This window comes from Gobio gobio, assembly GCF_949357685.1.
Source record: "Gobio gobio genome assembly, chromosome: 5".
Taxonomy (NCBI): Eukaryota; Metazoa; Chordata; class Actinopteri; order Cypriniformes; family Gobionidae; genus Gobio; species Gobio gobio.
Genome location: NC_137101.1, coordinates 50,026,486 through 50,047,166, shown reverse-complemented (window position 1 = coordinate 50,047,166; position 20,681 = coordinate 50,026,486). Strand labels below are relative to the sequence as shown.

The 20,681-nt window shown below is 38.9% G+C and overlaps 1 protein-coding gene across 1 annotated transcript; it reads right to left on the bottom strand.

Moving 5' to 3' along the window:
- Positions 1-18,245: 18,245 nt before the first annotated feature.
- LOC307126568 (uncharacterized protein) lies at positions 18,246-19,439 on the bottom strand. Its single transcript, XM_079817167.1, has 2 exons — positions 19,157-19,439; positions 18,246-19,054 (listed from the first exon to the last, which is right to left on the bottom strand). Exons 1-2 carry the CDS (start codon positions 19,398-19,400, stop codon positions 18,543-18,545), a joined length of 756 nt encoding a protein of 251 aa, XP_079673293.1. The 5' UTR covers positions 19,401-19,439; the 3' UTR covers positions 18,246-18,542.
- Positions 19,440-20,681: the final 1,242 nt, after the last annotated feature.

Genomic DNA, 20,681 nt, shown 5'->3' with positions numbered 1-20,681 from the left:
CCTCCTGGAGAAACGATAGCACGGACCCTATCGGGCATTTCCAGGGGTCTTCTTGGCGGGAAGAACACCATGTGACGAAGAGGTTCCACTTCAACGCATAGAGACATCGAGTAGACTCAGCTCTAGCAGAAGTGATGGTAGCGACCACCGCAGGTGGAAGACTACTCAAACCTGCCGCGTCCTGTCCAGAAGCCACACGTGGAGCTTCCAGAACGCGGGTGCCAAAGGGTGCCCCGTCTCTGAGTGAGAAGGTCTCGTCTCAGAGGAATAGGCCAGGGAGGGGCCGTCGCAAGGAGTAGTAGTTCTGAGTTCTGAGAACCAGGTCTGGCCGTGCCATTATACGGGGCGACCAACAAGACCTGCTCCTTGTCCTCCCTGACATGCACAGTACCTGTGCGAGAAGGCTCACTGGGGATAACGCATACTAGCGTAGGCCCTGCGGCCAGCTGTGCGCCAGTGCATCCGTGCTGACCATTGGTCAGGGAATAATACAGGGAACAATGGGAAGAGTCCTGGGAGGCAAACAGGTCTACCTATGCGTCGCCGAACCGTTCCCATATCAGCTGAACCGTCTGGGGATGGAGTCTCCATTCTCCCGGAAGAGGCTGAATCCGTGAGAGCTCGTCGGCTGCACAGTTCAGGTCTCCCGGGATATGGACAGCACGAAGGGACCTCAGGTGCTTCTGACTCCATAAAACGAGATGGCGGGCGAGTTAAGACATACGGCGGGAGCGTAGACCCGGCCGTGTTGTCTGTCCTGACTAGTACATGTTGACCCCTCAGCAATGCTCGGAAGCGGTGCAGGGCGAACCGTACTGCCAGTAACTCGAGGTAATTGACATGCAGAAGGTGCTGTGGTCCTGTCAGGAGCCCGCGGCTGCTTGTCCATTGCACATGGCACCCCAGCCCGTGGCAGAGGCATCTGTTGGTACAACAACATGCCGGGAAACTCGTTCTAAGGACACTCCGGTCCGTAGAAAACTGAGGTTCGACCACGGGGTGAGAGTCTGTAAGCAGGCCGAGTCACTTGAACCCGGAGCGTGCCAGACCGCCATGCCGAAGCCAAAGCTGAAGCGATCTCATATGAAGCACTCTGAGCGGCGCTAACGCGGCTGCAGATGCCATATGCCAGCGTGACTGGTCCAGACGTGGGGAGGCGTAGCGTCCCGGTGTGGGGGCACAGTCAGCAGCTGCGTCCTGACAGAGGAGACCAGGGAAGGACGCACGTTCCACTGGGGTCTGCTCTGAGAGGAGGCTGGCGAGAGAGAGGGACGAGAGCGGCACGGCCCGGAGGTGGCGCACATTGCCATCACCGGTCTCTGGGTCCTCAGAGACAGGAACATGAGTTCTTTCCAAGCGCTGCTAGCCCGGGGGCCAGCAGCAGAAGGATTTTCCCCCGGCCCTCCACCGGGGGAAGGAGAGGCCCTGCTACCATCCCCTGGAAAGAACTGGAACCCATCTCTGAGTTGTCCACCTCCAGCCTGGTGTTTAGCCAGGCTGAGGAGCGGACTGGGCGTCATCCTGCAACCACCTCCACAACGCGGCCCAGGAAGGCTGCTGCTGGGGCCGGGCGGGAGGGGGGAGGGCGCCCTCGGCGGCAAGCGGACTGAGGCGACTGAGCCGGCGGCCAGAGCAGCACCCGGAAGTGCACGGGCGAACCGTCTTGAAAAAGACGTGCCACGCGCAAGCTCTTTTTGTGAGAGGAAAGCTCTGCAGAGTGCCGAAGCGCCCAGGGAAAACACACACAGCTGTTGCAGATCACTGCACAGATCAGCAGGCAGGCAATGCGAGATCGCTGGAATGCGCCGTCACACCAACACCCTGGAGAACCGCTCGTTTCGAAGACTGAAGAGAAGACTTCAGAATTCAGGCTTGTAGGAGTGAAGAGATGCTCTTGGCTCCAAAGCAGAAACATAATGCGATGTTGCCAGCGTACTTCCTTATATACCCACAGGGTGGGGAGGAGTTACGCATGCAAATTCCGCATGCCCATGGCATTGGCACTGCCATTGGGCGCTGTTGAATTCTCGAAGGTAATTGGCTTCTAAGCGAAACCCCCCATTCGTTAGTCACTAACGTACGTCGTAGTGACTGAACGAAAGGGAACTAGGGAGAGGCAAACTTTGAAGTAGGGTTCAAGTTTGAATGAGTTGTACAGCTTCTCATACACAGATATGGCCTATTTATGAATACAACTCTTGCATTTATTTGTCATTTAAACTGATGCAAAAAGGGAGAGAGAGTAGAAAAGACTTAGCATGCGTCTCAATCAGCTCCCTAGTTCAGAAGTCAATGGGAATCAGCTCCCTAGATCAGAAGTCAATGGGCTGGACTGATCTCTGATCAGTGCCCTGACTACTGACCAGGGGAGCTGACCGAGACGCAGCCTTATTATCCTGTCGCCCCCTCTAGTGGACAGCATTAAGTGTTACGGCCCTCAGTGCTCAGATAACGCAGATCAATAGGATTTTTTGGGAAAGTAAGTCTGACCATTTAGAAAAGATATAAGCGAGTCAGACCAGCCAGAGTCAATTTCTAATAATAATAATAATAATAATAATAATAATAATGATAATCATCATCTTTACATATATGTTGGCTTTATCACGCCAACATAATAAAGAAAACTCAGAAAAATCCACCAATCCAGTATGTAAAAAAAAAAATGTTATAGTTTTATTAAAAAAAAAATCATAAATGTTGTTAGTATTAAAGGGTTAGTTCACCCCAAAATGAAAATTAGCCCATGATTTACTCACCCTCAAGTCATCAGAGGTGTAAATGACATTCATCTTTCAGACGAACACAATCTGAGTTATATTAAAAAAGTCCAGGCTAATCCAAGCATTATAATAGCAGTAATAGTTGCTCTGTTTTTGAAGTCCATAAAAAGTGCATCTGTCCGTCAAATAACTGCTCCACTCGGCTCTGGGGTGTTAATAAAGGCCTTCTGAAGCGAATCGATGCGTTTGTGTAAGAAAAATATCCATATTTAAAACTTTATCCAGCTGATCGCCTTTATTGATTACAATGATGTTCTAGATGATCTTGTAGATTCAGGGCTGGACTGGGACAAAAAAATGACTGGCATTTTTGCTCAGACCGGCCCACCACATTCGGTCGGACACCACCCCGGTACCCTATCCTTGCGGTCCCTGTAAATATGCATACCTACTGTTCCATTCCCTAAAACCCCTACAAAGCTGAGTAGTAAGTGCCATGGACCAATGTACTCACACTCTCTTGACGGACTCCCTGCCTGATGATCAAAGGTGGCAGTGGAGTAGGCCCTGGACACCAATGGACAGCAATGATTTCCTCTTGAGCTGGAGACAGAGAGAAAAGGGTGATAACAAAAGTTAAATTATCACAGTATCAGTATTTTTAATCTATAACAATTTAGAGAGATAGATGCACATATTTTATACTTACTTGCATGGCCCTCTGAACATCCTCAAAAACAATGAACTACAAAAGTGAGGGCATCCTGAGAGAGGGGATAAAGGGAATAATGAGTCACATTTTCAGTCTACAATATTATGATGTTTTTAATAATAATATCAATAATAATCTTTACTGGTGAACACCTTCTTCACCACAGGATTTTTAGTATCCTGTTTGGGGTGATGATTTAAAAACACCTGCATCAAAGCAGTCTCAGGACGGGCAAAGTAATCTACAGCCTGTTCCTCCCTGTCTCTATCCTCCACTGCCAACTCAACCTGGCTTGACTAGACATAAGGACACAGAGAGAGTATTACAATTAATATGTTGAGTTATTAAAAGTACACTTAGTAAGGATCCATTTTGGTTGTATAGTCTTGTATTCTTGAGTAGGATTTTTAGATGGACAATGTGCTCCATGTTATAAAAGCTAGTTAACCCTTAGAAACCAATAGAATGTGAATGTAGTATACAGATAATTCTAAAAATATTTTTTTCCCCAACAAACTACAATTTACAATTACAAATATACTTTGTTTTAACGAGCACAAACCCCTCTTTAAGTGTCAAACATTTACCTCTCATTGTTCAGATACTCCCCATCAAAAAATAAAACACAAACTATACTACCAATTACTCACAGAAAAATGGCCTATTAATATGATATTCATATTATTCACTTGCCATAAACAACCAAGTGTTCATACCAGATTAATAGGGTACAAAAACATAACTTTTTATGAGGCCTGTCTTTTAAATCTAGATAGATTCATCATGACATAGGCAAAAATAAACACATCAGTAATAATATAACATTATAATACATTTTAAAAAAAATCAAATGGCATCATTTATGGTTTTTCTAGTTAATGAGAAGGGCCGTCGATGCCACGGCTGTTTTGGGCTAATTCTAAAGGGTTAACATTAGAAGTTGCAACACAAGTGAACTGAGCGCTACAAAAACAGTGCAAAATAGCTTATGCTGTGCTATTTGACTTTAGCTGACTGAGTGACCAGTGCATTAGGTGACAGTCTGACTTTATAATAACAACGACAACGATTATGTTGTCTTATAATATAAATTTTAGGCAATTCATCATCATCATCGTCGTCATCATATGGCCCACCACCACACACACTATCCTCCTGCATCCGCCCTGTGAGTCCCTATCTGTAAATCATGTAGCTACCCTGCTTACCGCTTCAACTACATCCTCCTGCTCACTCTGTCCCTCCTTGGCTTCACTGTGAGACAGTTGCTCATCTGCCTGACCGGTACCATGGCCAGTCACCTCTCCTCCATGTTCTATGTTTACCTGTTTTTGCATGTCGTCAGGTAACGTTAACTGAAGCTACAGCACTAAATGTCTGTTATTTTTGCACATGTTGAGGCATCAGCCTCTAGATTTTTTTATTTTTTTGCCCGCAACTTGCACTTGCGCTTTTGTTTCTCCATCCTCCTAATCCAGGGGTCGGCAACCCAAAATAAAAGCCTTATATGAAGGCAACACAGGCTGTAAGTGTATATTAGCTATATTAGCCTACTATCAAAATGACTAAGTAGGCTACAAATACATAATGAGCATTCATGATTAAATGTTTATTTTCCCTGCAGCGCATCAATGACGCACCACGTGACTACTCTGCTGTGCGATATTTGGTGCTTTAAGTTTAACTTCCATTACAATATTAATTATGTTTTTTTGTATTGATGAAATTATAGAAATGCAATAAAGAAATCAGATTTTTGGTGTTATTTTTATTTTGAGGATTCGAAAAAAACGGAATGTGGAACGGAAAAATGGAATGTGCATAGACCTCCTGTAATTTCCCCCATGGAAATAAAATGCAGTCCTCTTCAAACCTCAATAACAATAACAATCCTCTTCTCTTTCCCTCCTTATCTGGGCAACAGAGTGCAATACAACGCAGTTAAAACGCAGCCTGCAATTATAAAAAAAAAACCGCAGCCTTTTTAAAAGGTAGGCTATATAAAACGAAAATAAGCCAGTTTAATTTCGATTTCAGTGCATTTCTGTGCATTATCCTCCTCTCTTTAGTTTTCTGCACATGCCAAGTAAGTCAGTGCAAGGGTAAAACGCAGCAGCATCCTCTTCTCTTTTCCCCCTCTTATCTCAGCAACGCGCAATATACAACGCAGCAATCCTCGGACCTGAGCAATAAAACACAATAATATCCCTATAAGTGTCATTCCAAATATATTCTGACAAAAATCAGAAATCACTTAATAAAAACAGCCACTTTGTTACTAAATATGCGCCTGACAGGATTGTGTTCTCACCCGTTTAATGTGACTTCTGTTTTTGGACATCACTGGACAGCTTCTCAACATCGGGCATGTAAGATGAAACTTTAATCTTCACGCAGGACTGCAAGTTCTCATCTGTGAGGCGGGTGCGGTATTTGGATTTGATGTAGTTCATGTTTGAGAATATCTGCTCGCACAGGTATGTTGATCCAAAGATGGATAATACTCCAAATGCATATTTCTTCATGTTCCTATAACTGTCAGGAAGAGCATTCCATGTTTCAAACACAAGTTTCTCAGGTGTTGGGAGGCTTTCAATTTCGCTCCATTTGTGGCTTTGGGCAGCATAGGCTTTCTGACGAGTGACGTCTTCAAGCTTGGCTGTCAGACTTTTGAACTTGGACACCCACAAATCTTTGTCAGCTATATCGGCCATTTCCATTTCAAGGTCAGCTTGATTTACTCCTGGGAATGTGTTCAATAAGGACGGGTCAATCTCCAGGGGTGTGACAGGGAAAGATAGTGTCATTTTTTCCTTTCGGAACTCGCTAAATCTGCTCCCAAATGCAGCTTGCATATTAACGATCGCACCTTGTAAATAATCACCGTTGAGAGTGTGATCGTGATGGGCAGCTTTGAACTCTCTCAGGGAGGGGAAGTGAGAGAGCACGCCTCGCTGTACATCTCTGGCTAATACAGTCAGCTTGCGCTCGAATGACAAAACAGCTTCCAGCATTTGCAGTGCAGTGTTTCCCCGCCCCTGGAGACTTTTATTGAGCATGTTTAGGTGACTTGTCATATCCACCATAAAGTGCAGTTTTTCCAGCCACTCGGTGTCTTCCAGTTGTGGGTAGTTCAGTTCTTTGCTTTTCAGGAATGTTTTCACGTGTTCTAAACAAGCAACAAAGCGACGCAAAACCTCACCCCTGGATAGCCAGCGGACTTTGTTGTGTAGCAGGAGATCAGAATATTCACTGTCAACTTCATCTAGCAATTCACGGAACTGACGGTGGTTTAATGGTTTTGCAATTATCTTGTTCACCATCTGGATGACAAGGTTCATCACCTCCATACACTCCGGTGGGAATGTTTGTGCACACAGTGCTTCTTGGTGCAAGATGCAGTGAAATGCAAGCAGATTTCGATCCAACGCTTTCTGTAGTAAAGTCACAAACCCCTTTTGCGACCCTCTCATACTGGGTGCCCCATCTGTAGCCACTGAAATCAGGTGGTTGGTGTTTATTCCTTTGTCATTTAAGCACTTCAGCACAGCCTCACATATGTCCTCCCCCCGTGTTTGGCCTTTCAGTGGTATAAATTCGATCGTTTCTTCTTGCGGCCCATCAGAGTTCACATACCTGCATAGCAACGCTGTCTGTTCGATATCGATCACATCGCACGACTCATCACAGGCAATTGAGTATGCTGGAGCTGAATTAATGTCCTTGATTTGCCGATTGGTGATGTTGCCTGCCATTTTAATGGCCCTTTCCTTCACTGTCTTTGCGGAGAGAGGCATGTCTTTAATTTTCTGTATTATCTCCGTTTTGTTTTTAAAGTCTGAAAATAGGTGCTCTGATATTTTGATGAATGAATCCTTCATGTAATCACCATCTGTGAACGGTTTTCCACGCTTTATTATCTCCCGGGCTGCAACAAAACTAGCAGCAGTAGTGGAGTTTGGAGATGCAATCCACTTCTTAAATCTATCTTTGCGATCCTCTAATTTCCCCAGAAGTGCTGCAATCGCACTTTTTCTCTCACTCCCAACTGGGTGGTCGGATGCAAATTTAGCATGTCTTCCCTGGAAATGTCTTTCCAAATTACTCTTTTTGTTATTTGACAACTTCTCATTACAAAGCAAACATACAGGCAACCCTTTCGCATTGGCAATGAAAGCAAATGATTCGGTCCATTCTTCGTTGAATTCTCTGTTCTCATCAGCTATCTTTCTCTTTTTTCTCTCCATGGCCCATGACACACCCACCGGTTTATTTACAACAGCCACCTGTCTGCACGCGCTGCGCTGAAACGTGTGTCGCCGGCTATGACGCAAATCTTCGTTGACAGAAATGTTGAAATTTAATATTTATTATACACATTTTTACAGCATTGGAAAACGTTAAGAATGTTTGTGTCATGTTTGTCCTATTACAGAAACCATATGAAAAAAAAATATATATACCCCCCCCCCCCATCTTTTTCCATTTTCATACATTTTTGAAAAAGCTCCAGGCAGCCACTAGGGGGGCGCTAAAGAGCCGCATGCGGCTCTAGAGCCGCGGGTTGCCGACCTCCGTCCTAATCAAATCCACAGATTTTTGGCTCTGAGCCACTGCATGATCTGACACAAGAAACAGAGGGGGAGGAGTGGAGCCTGTTAAGAGATCTGATTGGGCCAGCTTAGTGTCAGTATGGAAAATGAACCAATGGGCCGCTGTCTGCCTCTGCTTTATGGGCCGGTCGTTGGCCAATTTTACGTTTATTAAAAAAATCATATCGCAGTGACGCGGCGGCGGCACCAAGTGCGTCGGCCCACCGGGCATTTGCCCGGTATGCCAGATTACCAGTCCAGGCCTGCTGATGAGACAAAAATACTCAAAACTAACACAAAAAATTAATAAAAGAATGCAAATTATACAAATCCTTAATATACTCAGCATTGTAGCTATTTAATGATTTGTAGCTATTGAATGATTTATTTAACTTGTTCTCCCGTCTTGATTCAAATAATGACTTTATGTTCGTTATAGCAGATTTCATAATGAAATCGAGATAGAGATAGAAATAGAGCGCTTCGAGTCACTGAATCATTTGTTGTGAATCAATCGGTTCAATTGACTCGGAGAGTCTAAAGCTCCGGTTCTCTCTCCAGAGACTGAACTCATGTTTGAACTGATTCACGATAAAGAGCGAAATGAGCCGCTCCTTCTGTTACTCATGAGTTTATTCTGTTACTTTACTCACACAACGCTGATACGTGTAGATAAAACAATATTATTTAATAATATATCACTCATTCTGTTTTGCTTTAAACACTTTAAAAGCTTAAAACACAAACCTTTCTTCAGCAGAATCACAACAGATGCAGCAGAGCGGCGCGACCTTATGACGTCACCCGTAGATACCAAAATAAAAGTCCCGTTTACTGCTGAGTCTTAAAGCACAGAAGTGCATAAAAAAATTCAGAGTTGAATGTATCATTGAAATATATTTAATAGCACAATGGTAATTTACATTTCTGTAACATTGTAAGGACACATGGTAACTTGATAAAAAACATAAATACGTTTCTACAATGTGAAAAAAACTCATACACTTAAACAAACATGTTTGTTTTTATCACATTTGTTTTCATTTTAATATATGGGGATAATCTGGTAAAAATAGTAGACAGACATTTATCTTGGTGTGGTGATGTGACGTCATAAAGAAATCATTACTTAGTAATGAGGAATATGACAAACAAAATCAACTTTTTGCACCGGACTGGATTATATTCAATTTCAATTAAATTCAAATTTATTTGTATAGCGCTTTTCACAATACACATTGTTTCAAAGCAGCTTTACAGAAAGTGCATTTCATAAATGTACATTAAAAAATGTTAGAAAGACAATGTTAAAGAAAAATGTTCGAAAAAGTTAATCAATCGTGTATTAATTTAGGCCATAACAACGCTGGCGTTGAGTCGTCTCATCACAGGCGTGGAGTCGTCTCATCACAGGTGTTGGGGCATCTGAAGTCTCCATGAGAGGTGTTGAAGAATTCTCTTCTTATAAAAATTTCTTCACAAAGGATTAGTGATTCCAGAAGAGGCTTTATTCACACCAAACACAGCAATGAAGCCGGAGGGCCGTCAGCCACCGGCCCTCCTGCTACTTGAATTTTCTGTCATATATATACCATAGTTGTCTTCCTATTTTGGTAACCACTGTTGTCTTCCTAACATGGTAACAACCCCCTGGCTCACATATTACCACATTCTAAGTTCTAATTCTGTTCCTGTCCTTCTAAAGGGCATTCTCAAAGTCAGCATACATTTAAACACAGTCAGCACACATTTGAACACACTTGAGATGTCAGCACACATTTGAACATAATAGTGTCTTTTCATTAGCCTTAAACTGCTAATTTTGAACTAATAAAATCTTCTACATTCCCCCCTCTGGGGCTTAACTAAGCCCCACCTTTACTAACCTTTTCCCAGATGTGTAGGTTTCAGAATCCAGTTTTTTCAGTTATGCTACCTAATGACTTAAAATAAGTCACTCAGTTTCACTACCAATGACTAGATTATGCAACCACACTCCGGAGGAATATTAGAACCAAACATCTCCTTCCAGATTTTGCTTTTGTTCTCTTTTTCAGGAATGGAGTAAAAGATTCTAATTTCCCTAATTCCTATGTCTTATCATCAGTACATTGTTATAAGCATGAGTGTGCAATTTGTTCAGCCTTGCCTGTGGTTGTCACAGTTATGTAGAATAATCAAACATCAAATCATACATTATACTATCAAAAGTTCTTTTTATATTGTAGTCATCTTCTTCAACCCAGATACTTTGCGCCCTTTGGGGAGGGGTTAGGCTAGCACATACACCCAGGGTCTGGCTCATCATTCATCTTCTTCGTCCTCATTGGAGGTACTTGAATCAACTTCCAATGCTTGCAAAATCCAGTTTGATTTATCAAGCCAGTCCTTATTATCCCTTAGGTTTTCATTGTCCTGAACACCCTCAGATACACCTGGCCACCTGGGTCAATTGGACAAGATGTTTCTGTCTCCTCACTGGGCTGCTTTCTTTTTTCCTGTAAATATATAGCTTTACATATTGCAGTTAGTTTCCTCATATAAGATCTTAATTCCATTTGCAATTGTTCTATAGGCGGTCCTTTGTATCAATCAATTTTAATCAATCTACCTCTGCAATATGGTACAGGCATGGGTCGACCCGTAAGCATTCCATGCGGTGTTAAATGTATGATTCTGTTAGTTTGCATGCGACAAGTCATTAGTGCAAGTGAGGCCCTTAAATGCAACCAAGTCTTTGTTTTATCCTAAGTTGCTGCAATACTTGTTTTACAGTTTTTGAATAAATGCCAACCTGTTATCTGAACTTATTTCTGATGGTATTCCAAATCTAGGAATTTACCTCTTTTGTTAGAAATTTGATTACTGTTCCTGAACCCTCATCCGAAGATGGTACTGCTTCTATCGATCAATTATCACAAGCATATATCGTTTACCTTGTACTCGCTTTATACACATAATCCATCACCAGATGCCTAAAATTGTCTACCATCGCATATAAATATGGAGACCAATATCCTCGTTGTTTAATTTTTCTTATAACTTCCCCCATAGCGCAGTGATCAAATCCCTGCGCATTTGAAATGAGAATGTTCAAAAGCATTGTTGGTGCAACAATCTGTCCTTCATGTGAACGCCAAATATCGTTTTCATCTTTTTTTGCCCCCCTCTGATGCCACATAGAATGTTCATAAGGGCCTGCTTGCTGCTGTATTCGAACAATATCTTCCAGTTGTGGTTGTGGTTCTATCAAAACTATTGGAGTAAGTATTGCCACTAAACATCCTTAAATAGCTCACTCTCAACAGTCTCTATTGATTGGGATTTTGCTATCATTTATGTTTGTCCTTTTTGATTTATAACTATCTCTTGAGTAATCCCCATTAATTTTGTTTCACACAAGACTTTTATGAAATTTTTGTCAACAGAGTAAAAATTTAATGGATTTATTGTTGAATTCCACTGGCATTGTTCAGCTTTTTTCATCATTGGCTGTAAATCTTTTGGCTTCCTAATTCTTTCCTGTATAAAGATATGTGGAACAGACTATGGTACATTGAACCAACTTTTTTATAAATTCATTTTCAGTTATTTTCATTACTGCTCACTGTTTACCTATTATGATGTCTTTTGAGGTAATCTCAATTTTTTTTTTCTGTATGTTTCTTTTTGCCATTTCTTTTCTATTTTTTCATCTCTCTCTTCATCATATATCATAGTACAGTGAAATCCTGACTTTAGTAACTGAGCTTCTGGCTCAGAAATCATCATTTGAGTTTCTATTTCTTGTAAGTCTATATACATTCCTTTTGGAGAACACCAAATTTGAAGTTCTAATTTACATAATGCATCTCTTCCTAACAAGTTTACAGGAGTTTGATTTGATACAAGAACTGGTAAGGTCACACTTTTATTTTTAGTCTGTAATCAAACTGGAGTTGTCAGAGGAATTAACTGTATTTGTCCCCTGTCTTTGCAAATTTTGAGCGGGTCGTTGCCAACCACCCCACCTTTCACCCCTGAGTGACTGTTGCCATGGATTGTTTGGGCAATTGGTTTTGTTATATCCAGGCTGTTCACAACCCTCTCTGTCCTTGGTGGGGGAAGCTGCACAAGTCAGTGGGTTATTTACAGAGGTATTCACAGAAGCATTCACAGGAGCACTGCCATTTGGTCTGACTCTTCTCTTTAATGGGTCTCCTTCTGGATTTCCAGTCTCTTGCTTTGCACACATATGATTGGACTTTCTGTGTCCCCCAGCTGTCTACTTTGGTTGGATACTCCTTTTGCAATTCCTGTCATATTACCGGACGATATGCATCAAAAACAGTCTCATCCATATAGCAAGAGTTCACAGTTCTGTCTCGTTCAGAGGCTTGAAGAATTTCTTCCTTTTTTTGATCCACTTAGAATTTTCGCCAGAAGTGTTTTAATGTCCCCCACAGATCACAATTTGCCCATTGTCTTATCCATTTCCCAGCTCTCTCCTGGATGTCAGGAAGGCAGTTGACAAGCCCCTCAAAATCTTTTGTCACCCATAATCAAAATAGGGAGTTGTTTTACTTCCCTGTTTCTCTTACTTGTGACCACCTTTCTTCATCAAATGTTACCTACTCTTCATTTTCTATATTTAAACTCTCTAATACTTTTTTTTCTATCACTCGCCTGTATTTCTGTGCATTTTAATAATTCTTCTATTTCTTTGATGCTTTTATTTAATTCTTCTATTTGTGTTTCTGTTTCACCTTTTTATTTATTTTTTATTTTATTATTCTTTTCTTCTTCTTTCTGCCTGTTTAACCTCATTCTTAGTTTTTAGTTGCTCTAATACATAACCTAACGGTACATTTTTCTCTAATGTTTTACTTTTCTCTTTTTGTCTCACATCTTGTCTTGTTTGTTTTTCGTTTTCTAACTCCATCTGTCCTTCCATTTGCATTTAGGATTGGGAACTGCCCTTCTGGAGTTACATTTGACAGGGTATTAGAAAACATGTTGTTTTTTTTGTTTTTTTTCTCTTTCTTTGTCTACCTCTTAAAATGTTCCTTGCCTGTTTTATATATATATATTTTTTTTAATAATTCTTCTCCTTCTTTTCTAAACAATGCCAGCACTGCTTTTTCCTTTTCTCTTTTAATTTCTCTTCTAATTTCTCTTTAAACTGTTCTTGATTTTGTAATTTTTTATCAAGGTTTCCATTTCTTTGCATAATGTTACATCAAATGTCCCTTCCTTTGGCCATTTGGTTATCATATCCTTTTTTTTCCATTTATTTGATATCTTATCTATTAATTCTTTACACAGTGGGTATTTTGAGCCTAACATTTCCACCGGAGTGGTCATAATTGTCCTTTAATCAATAACTATTTTAATAAACAATTTCTAGACCTGATTCACTTCTTTAACTTACTTTACTTTACTTTCTTTAACTTTAACTTGTTTTCAAATATAATTTTCAAATTAATCACTTATTTATTTATTTTATTTTATTTAACTTTGCCTTTTTATTTTTATCATATATAATATCTGTTAATCACCAGCTACTTTTTAATTTTCCAATTTTTAATTTTACTATTTAACTTTACTTTACATTAATAAATTATTCACCACTTGTCATATCTCTTCTTTACTTTGTTCTAATTCTGCAACACCACTTTTCCTAACTGAATGTCTCTCACATTCACAATATTCACAGCACTCATACAAGTCCCTTTATTGTTGAATGGGGACAATCATTTTTTTCATCCTTGTCCCAGGGCTCATATATTTGTCCTTGAGCTCATACAGACATTCTTTTATCTCTTTCTCAAATGAAATGTGCACCTCCAACACTGAATGATGGAAGACACCCTCACAAGAGGAAAAGCTTATTTTTAACCACTGACACTTCAGAGCCCAAACATACACACACACACACTATTCTTAGCCACAGGCAGTCCAGCAAACACACTCTATTCTATACTTTTAAGAAAATAATTATTGTTTTACTCTTAATTTTTTCCTTATTTATTTAACTTAATCAAATCGATACACTTCCTCAACACGATTTGTATTTCTTATTTTTTAATTTAATCAAATCAATGCACTAATTCTTATTGTCAAGTCTATTGATACACTTCCTCAACTCAATAACTTACAATTAAAACTCTTTTTGTCCAATTTATCAATACACTTCCTCAACATGATAAACCACAATTAAAACCTTATCAATACACTTCCCCAACATGATAAAGCACAATTAAAACCTTTTTATCAGTTTTATCAATACACTTCCCCAACATGATAAAACACAATTAAAACCTTATCAATACACTTCCCCAACATGATAAAGCTCAATTAAAACCTTATCAATACACTTCCCCAACATGATAAAGCACAATTAAAACCTTTTTATCAGTTTTATCAATACACTTCCTCAACATGATAAAACACAATTAAAACCTTATCGATACACTTCCCCAACATGATAAAGCACAATTAAAACCTTTTTATCAAGTTTTATCAATACACTTCCTCAACATGATAAAACACAATTAAAACCTTATCAATACACTTCCCCAACATGATAAAGCTCAATTAAAACCTTAACGATACACTTCCCCAACATGATAAAGCTCACTTAAAACCTTTTTTTCAAATTTATCGATACACTTCCTCAACACGATAAAACACAATTAAAACCTTATCGATACACTTCCTCAACACGATAAAGCACAATTAAAACCTTTTTATCAAGTTTATCAATACACTTCCTCAACACGATAAAGCACAATTAAAACCTTTTTATCAAGTTTATCAATACACTTCCTCAACATGATAAAACACAATTAAAACCTTATCGATACACTTCCTCAACACGATAAAGCACAATTAAAACCTTTTTATCAAGTTTTATCAATACACTTCCTCAACATGATAAAACACAATTAAAACCTTATCAATACACTTCCTCAACATGATAAAACACAATTAAAACCTTATCAATACACTTCCTCAACATGATAAAACACAATTAAAACCTTATCGATACACTTCCTCAACACGATAAAGCACAATTAAAACCTTTTTATCAAGTTTTATCAATACACTTCCCCAACATGATAAAGCTCAATTAAAACCTTTTTATCAAAACTATCTGGCTTGACAAGAATACACATAACCTAATTTACGCTTCTACATATTTCCTTAATATCCCCAAGGCCTTTTTGTTAGAAATTATACAGCATGCATTTATTCTGAAATCAAAAATCCTTTTCAGTTCTTTAAATTTGGAGAAGCTGTCTCACCACAACAGGTACATTTCTGGCGAATAACACAAACTTTAAGCAAAAACTGCTTACCGTGGCCACTTGTTTGTGCTGATTCGTCCCGGAACACCCTGCCGCGGTTCTTTATCAGCTCCTGAGCCAGTCCCATCTGGGGTGCCAAATATGTTGAAGAATTCTCTTCTTATAAAAATTTCTTCACAAAGGATTAGTGATTTCAGAAGAGGCTTTATTCACACCAAACACAGCAATGAAGCCGGAGGGCCGCCAGCCACCGGCCCTCCTGCTACTTGAATTTTCTGTCATATATATACCATAGTTGTCTTCCTATTTTGGTAACCACTGTTGTCTTCCTAACATGGTAACAACCCCCTGGCTCACATATTACCACATTCTAAGTTCTAATTCTGTTCCTGTCCTTCTAAAGGGCATTCTCAAAGTCAGCATACATTTAAACACAGTCAGCACACATTTGAACACACTTGAGATGTCAGCACACATTTGAACATAATAGTGTCTTTTCATTAGCCTTAAACTGCTAATTTTTAACTAATAAAATCTTCTACACTGTTAGCCTGACAAGCCAGACCCACATCAAGATGTTGGGTCTGGAAACTCACCATTGGCAGGGCTCAATCCGAGGGGCGGGACAAACGGTTGTCTTTCAAATTCCCCCTGCACACAATTGGATAGCGCTACAACCAACCAGAGCACCGAAGAAGGTGAAGTGGCGCTAGTTGATAAATTAAACTTTCGCTGTATCCGGTCGGCAAAACTTCGAACACATCTTCCTTTCTTAAGAATGACTTCAGGGCCGTTCTTTGTTCTTTTCTCAAAGAAAAGCTTAACTCCAAGTCTTCCAGAGTCGCGGCCAAAGCCGATTTGAAAGGCCGCCGTTCGCCAGCTTCTTTGTTTACAAGTAGCACGCGGAACCGCCGCAACTCTGCCGTCATTATGTTAAGCCCGCTCCCACGACTCTATACACGATGTGATTGGCCTGACCAGAGTTTGTTTTTTCCAGCTCACAAGCCAACGGAGAGTTGCTAGACGCCCTGGCTGCAAATTTGATTTCCTGCTGCTACGGTGCGTCTAGATTTCTAGGCTAGCCTACTGTAGCTATTTGTACTTAATGTAATAGTAATGTACTTTATCTGTATCTGTGTAGAGAATACTTTCAATATCATTGTTATTCTACGCCGATTAAACACATTTAATTGCATTAATTGCAAACAAAAGTTTAACAAATATAACAAAATAATTTGCATTTAATTTGAATCAGACTACACTACACTGTAAACATGATTGATCCAACTTCAACTTGAACAGAAATGGAAAACATTTACAATGAATATTTAACCATGCATTAAATAATTTTTCATTTTTTTTAATATGCATGCGGCAAAAATACTACGTCTCCTCTGGAAATAATGTATTTTTTTCCCCTTTCTTTTTGCATTTGAAAAAGCTGATGTTTAGTTACTATTTGTACCTTGCTTACTTTATATAAAGTTGCATTAAAGTCCCACTTAAGTTGTTCCAAAAATCACTCTAAATTTCAAATAATTGCATTTATATGAACTTAATCTATTATACACTTGAAATAAATCACATTTAATATGTATTGAGTGCGTTGAAGAATTCACACTTAAGTGCATTTTTAACTGACATTAAAGTATATTGTAGTTCACATGAATTGCTTGTCAGTACATTGAGTAGTGCAATTTATTTAAATTTTAAAGCAATTATGAAAGTAAATACAATGTTGTAAAAGTCCCACTTAAGTTGTTCCAAAAAAAAAGCACTCTTAATGGCAACTTATTGTATTTTATTTCAACTTAATATGTGATACATTTGAAATCAATTACGCTTAATGTGCATTCACCTTTAAAGTATATTATTTGTGCAATAAGTAATCTAAAGTGCACTTTATTCACAAAGGGAGTCAATCTCAATAAAACACAACACTAAAATCAAGCAACAAGGGTGAAGTTTTGCAGTGAATTCACATTCAAACACATTTCAACATCTGGACTAGTCTGCTAGTCCAAGTAACACACATTCAAAAATCAAATAGCAAAACAAACCAATAAAACATTTCATCCATGGGGATGAACACAGCAACTAGTCTCATTATGAAGCCTCTTATTTAATGGATGTCAACTTATTTATATTCTCTTATTCGCAGATATGACAGGTTTCTAAAAGCACCTTTACTTGTACAGATGACGTGCCTCTTTCATCTTTGGGTATAAACTATTGTTCTGTCTAGATTTTGTAATTTTAAGGCTGCTGTGAAAATAAGTTATTAATCATTTTATAAAAGATGAACTTAAAGTGACAACCATGAGTTAATATTTAAAGTCTGTTTATGAAGGATTTACATAGACGTTCAATGTGAATGAGCTTAAAGGGAGCACACTGAGCTTTATTGGAACAGCAACTGTTTTTAAATTAATTAATATTATTAAATTAAATTTAAAAGGACAATTTTGCTAAATAAATAATCTAGGTCATGTATTAAGTTCATACATATTTTAATATGAACAGCTATTATTGAAAATATCTACTGAATTATACTCTTCCTTATTGATGTCACACTGAAGCTGTGATTTTCATAGTAGTTCCCTTTAAGCTCACCTTACAATGATATGAAGCCTTATTAAAAAATACAGCAGTGTAAAACCACAGAACATCAATAAACTGTAAATATATAATATAATAGATTTAAAAGTACAAGCCAGTAATGCCTGTGAAGTAAAATATGAGTGTAGCACACAATCTTATACAGCTAGTAAGCTAACTATGTTCTTTTGGATCGAACTCATCAAACTGTAATTATTTCCAGGATGTATAATATGCAAAAGTCTAAACATGAATCTCTTAATCTTGCAGTAAGAAGTTATACTTATCCAAAATAAAGGCTTAAACATCTAAAATGCACATCTAAGGAGCTCCTCTTCTGGTGAAAGTTTTAAGACAGCTTTCAAAATGGCCGCCAGACAGCGTGAACACATGGATACCCATATCTCAGTGTGCGATGGTCTGATTGGCTCGAGATTACAAAAGGTATATAGTAACAAACACATCAATTGGTTAAGACAAGTAGGATGATAAATAATTTTTTTCTTTTTAAAATCTGAGCTCGAAGATAGTAGTTTGCTTAATGGGTACTTGAGCTTAATAGGTGTGGTTGCCCTAACTAAATCAATGTGTCAAATCGACACGGGGTGATTTTATTTATTTATTTTACTTAATAATAGTCGTCATGTTCAGAATTACTGGGCGAGTTGCATATAGCCACTAGTCCTCTGACATTCTCCCTCAAAGCATTGATTAAGGCTGGATTACGATCACCATAGAGGAGCCGATTCTCAGCAACATCAATTACGGCCTTCGTCACTTCTTCCATGATGTTCACTACAGCCCGCCAGTTGGCGAAACGTCGAGTTTGCTTCTCCAGTACATCGACTCTTCCAACAAGAACATTCACAAGGCTCACAGCTCTCCTGACCTTTTCCTGAATATTTGCTGTGTTCTCTTGAGTCTTTTTAATTCTCTCAATATCTCCCTCCATCCTCTTCAGTGCCGCATTGGTATAATTAATTTCATCTTGTTTACCATAGATCTGTGACTCGTATTCATATATTTTTTGGGTTTTCGCCTTCACCTCAGAGGTAAACTTTTGTTGCTCCCGTTCAGCTGCTCTGATGTCATCTGAGGCCCGGTTTGATTCTGGCACTCCCTGACTCAGCATTACTGAACCTAGATGGAAACAAGAAATCTTATCTAACCAAAGGTTTCTCCAATACATCAGTCACAGTTTTGTAAATGCATAGCAGAAGGATGCTAAAATGAATTTCTTACCAGCAATCCAGCCCAAGATTGGTATTGCAAACAGTGCCCCCCCTGCAATTGTTAGATCTTCAGCTTGTTTCCTCCTATCGTGTGCAGATTTCAGGGCATAATAAGCAGTTTCTACGTTTTTTTCAGCCTGTGTTAAAGCTTCTCTGGAATACCGTAGCATTTCTTCAGCAGACTTTTTCTCTGTGTGTAATCTATCTATGGTCTTGGTGTTTTCTTTTTTCTGCTGCTCAAGATTTTGTTTCATTTGAATAAAATACTCCGTGTTTTCATCCAAATATCTCAGTTTGTTTTCAATCTTTGTCTCTGCTATATACAGGCACAACACAGTATCCTCAATATATTTCCTCATTTGGTTGAAGTTGGAGCTCAAGCCAGTGGTGGGATTGACGTGCACATAATTGAGGCACTCGCAGAGGTTAAGGAGATGGATAATTCCCTGATTTAGAGGCCTAGAAACTGCCTCCATAGACTGCAAATCATTAACACTGCAGATATGGGAAAACAAATGTGAGAACACTTTTAAAACACATTTTAATGGTATAAACAGTAGAATACTTTTCATTGTCTTGTATTTAAAAAAAAAAAAAAAAAAACGTTTTACTTTAACCCTCTGGGGCTCTTCGGTCATTTCTGACCCTAATTTTTTTAAATAAAAAATGTTAAAAATCGTAGATTCATCGGAATGGTCTGAAACGTGGTGACTTTATTGGTACTTGGTATATGAACACCCAAAAAAATTGGGGACAGGATTTGAAAAGTCTAAGTGGTGGTAAAAAAAAAAAAATAGTCACACTCAGGACCCCCATAGGAAGTGAATGAAGAGTTTTTTTGTGCAGTGAAGGGGTGAATCTCTAAAACATCAAGAGTGCAAAACAGGCAAAAAAAACCTCTCTCTCTCACACACACACACACACATGCACACTTGCCATTCCAAAAGCTAATTGTGTTTTTGTGTGTGTGAGAGAGTTTTTTTGTCTGTTTTGCACTCTTGATGTTTTAGAGATTCACCCCTTCACTGTTGAGTCCTTTTTTTCTGCATCCTGGCTGATTTGTAGATTGTATGCACAAAAAAACTCTGTATTTTCATATTTTTGCCAATTTCCCATTCATTTCCTATGGGGGTTTTTGACCCGTAGGTCCTGAGTGTGACTATTTTTTTTTTTATGACCACTTAGACTTTTCAAATCCTGTCCCCAATTTTTTTGGGTGTTAATATACCAAGTACCAATAAAGTCACCAAGTTCGGACCACGGACCATTCCTATGAAGCTATGATTTTTAATTTTTTTTTATAAAATGCAAGATCCACTATAGTGGTAAAAATGCGCTATTGCGTGATAAAAATGCTCAATGTGTCCACCGGATGGCACAAAAAAAAATATTTCATGAGGCCTAGGCTTGACTCTAAAATGAAATACAGCTTTAATAAAAAAAAAAAAAATATATATTATATATATATATATATATATACACATACACACATTTTTTATATTAAATGGGAAAAATGGGTCATAATTATTGCATAA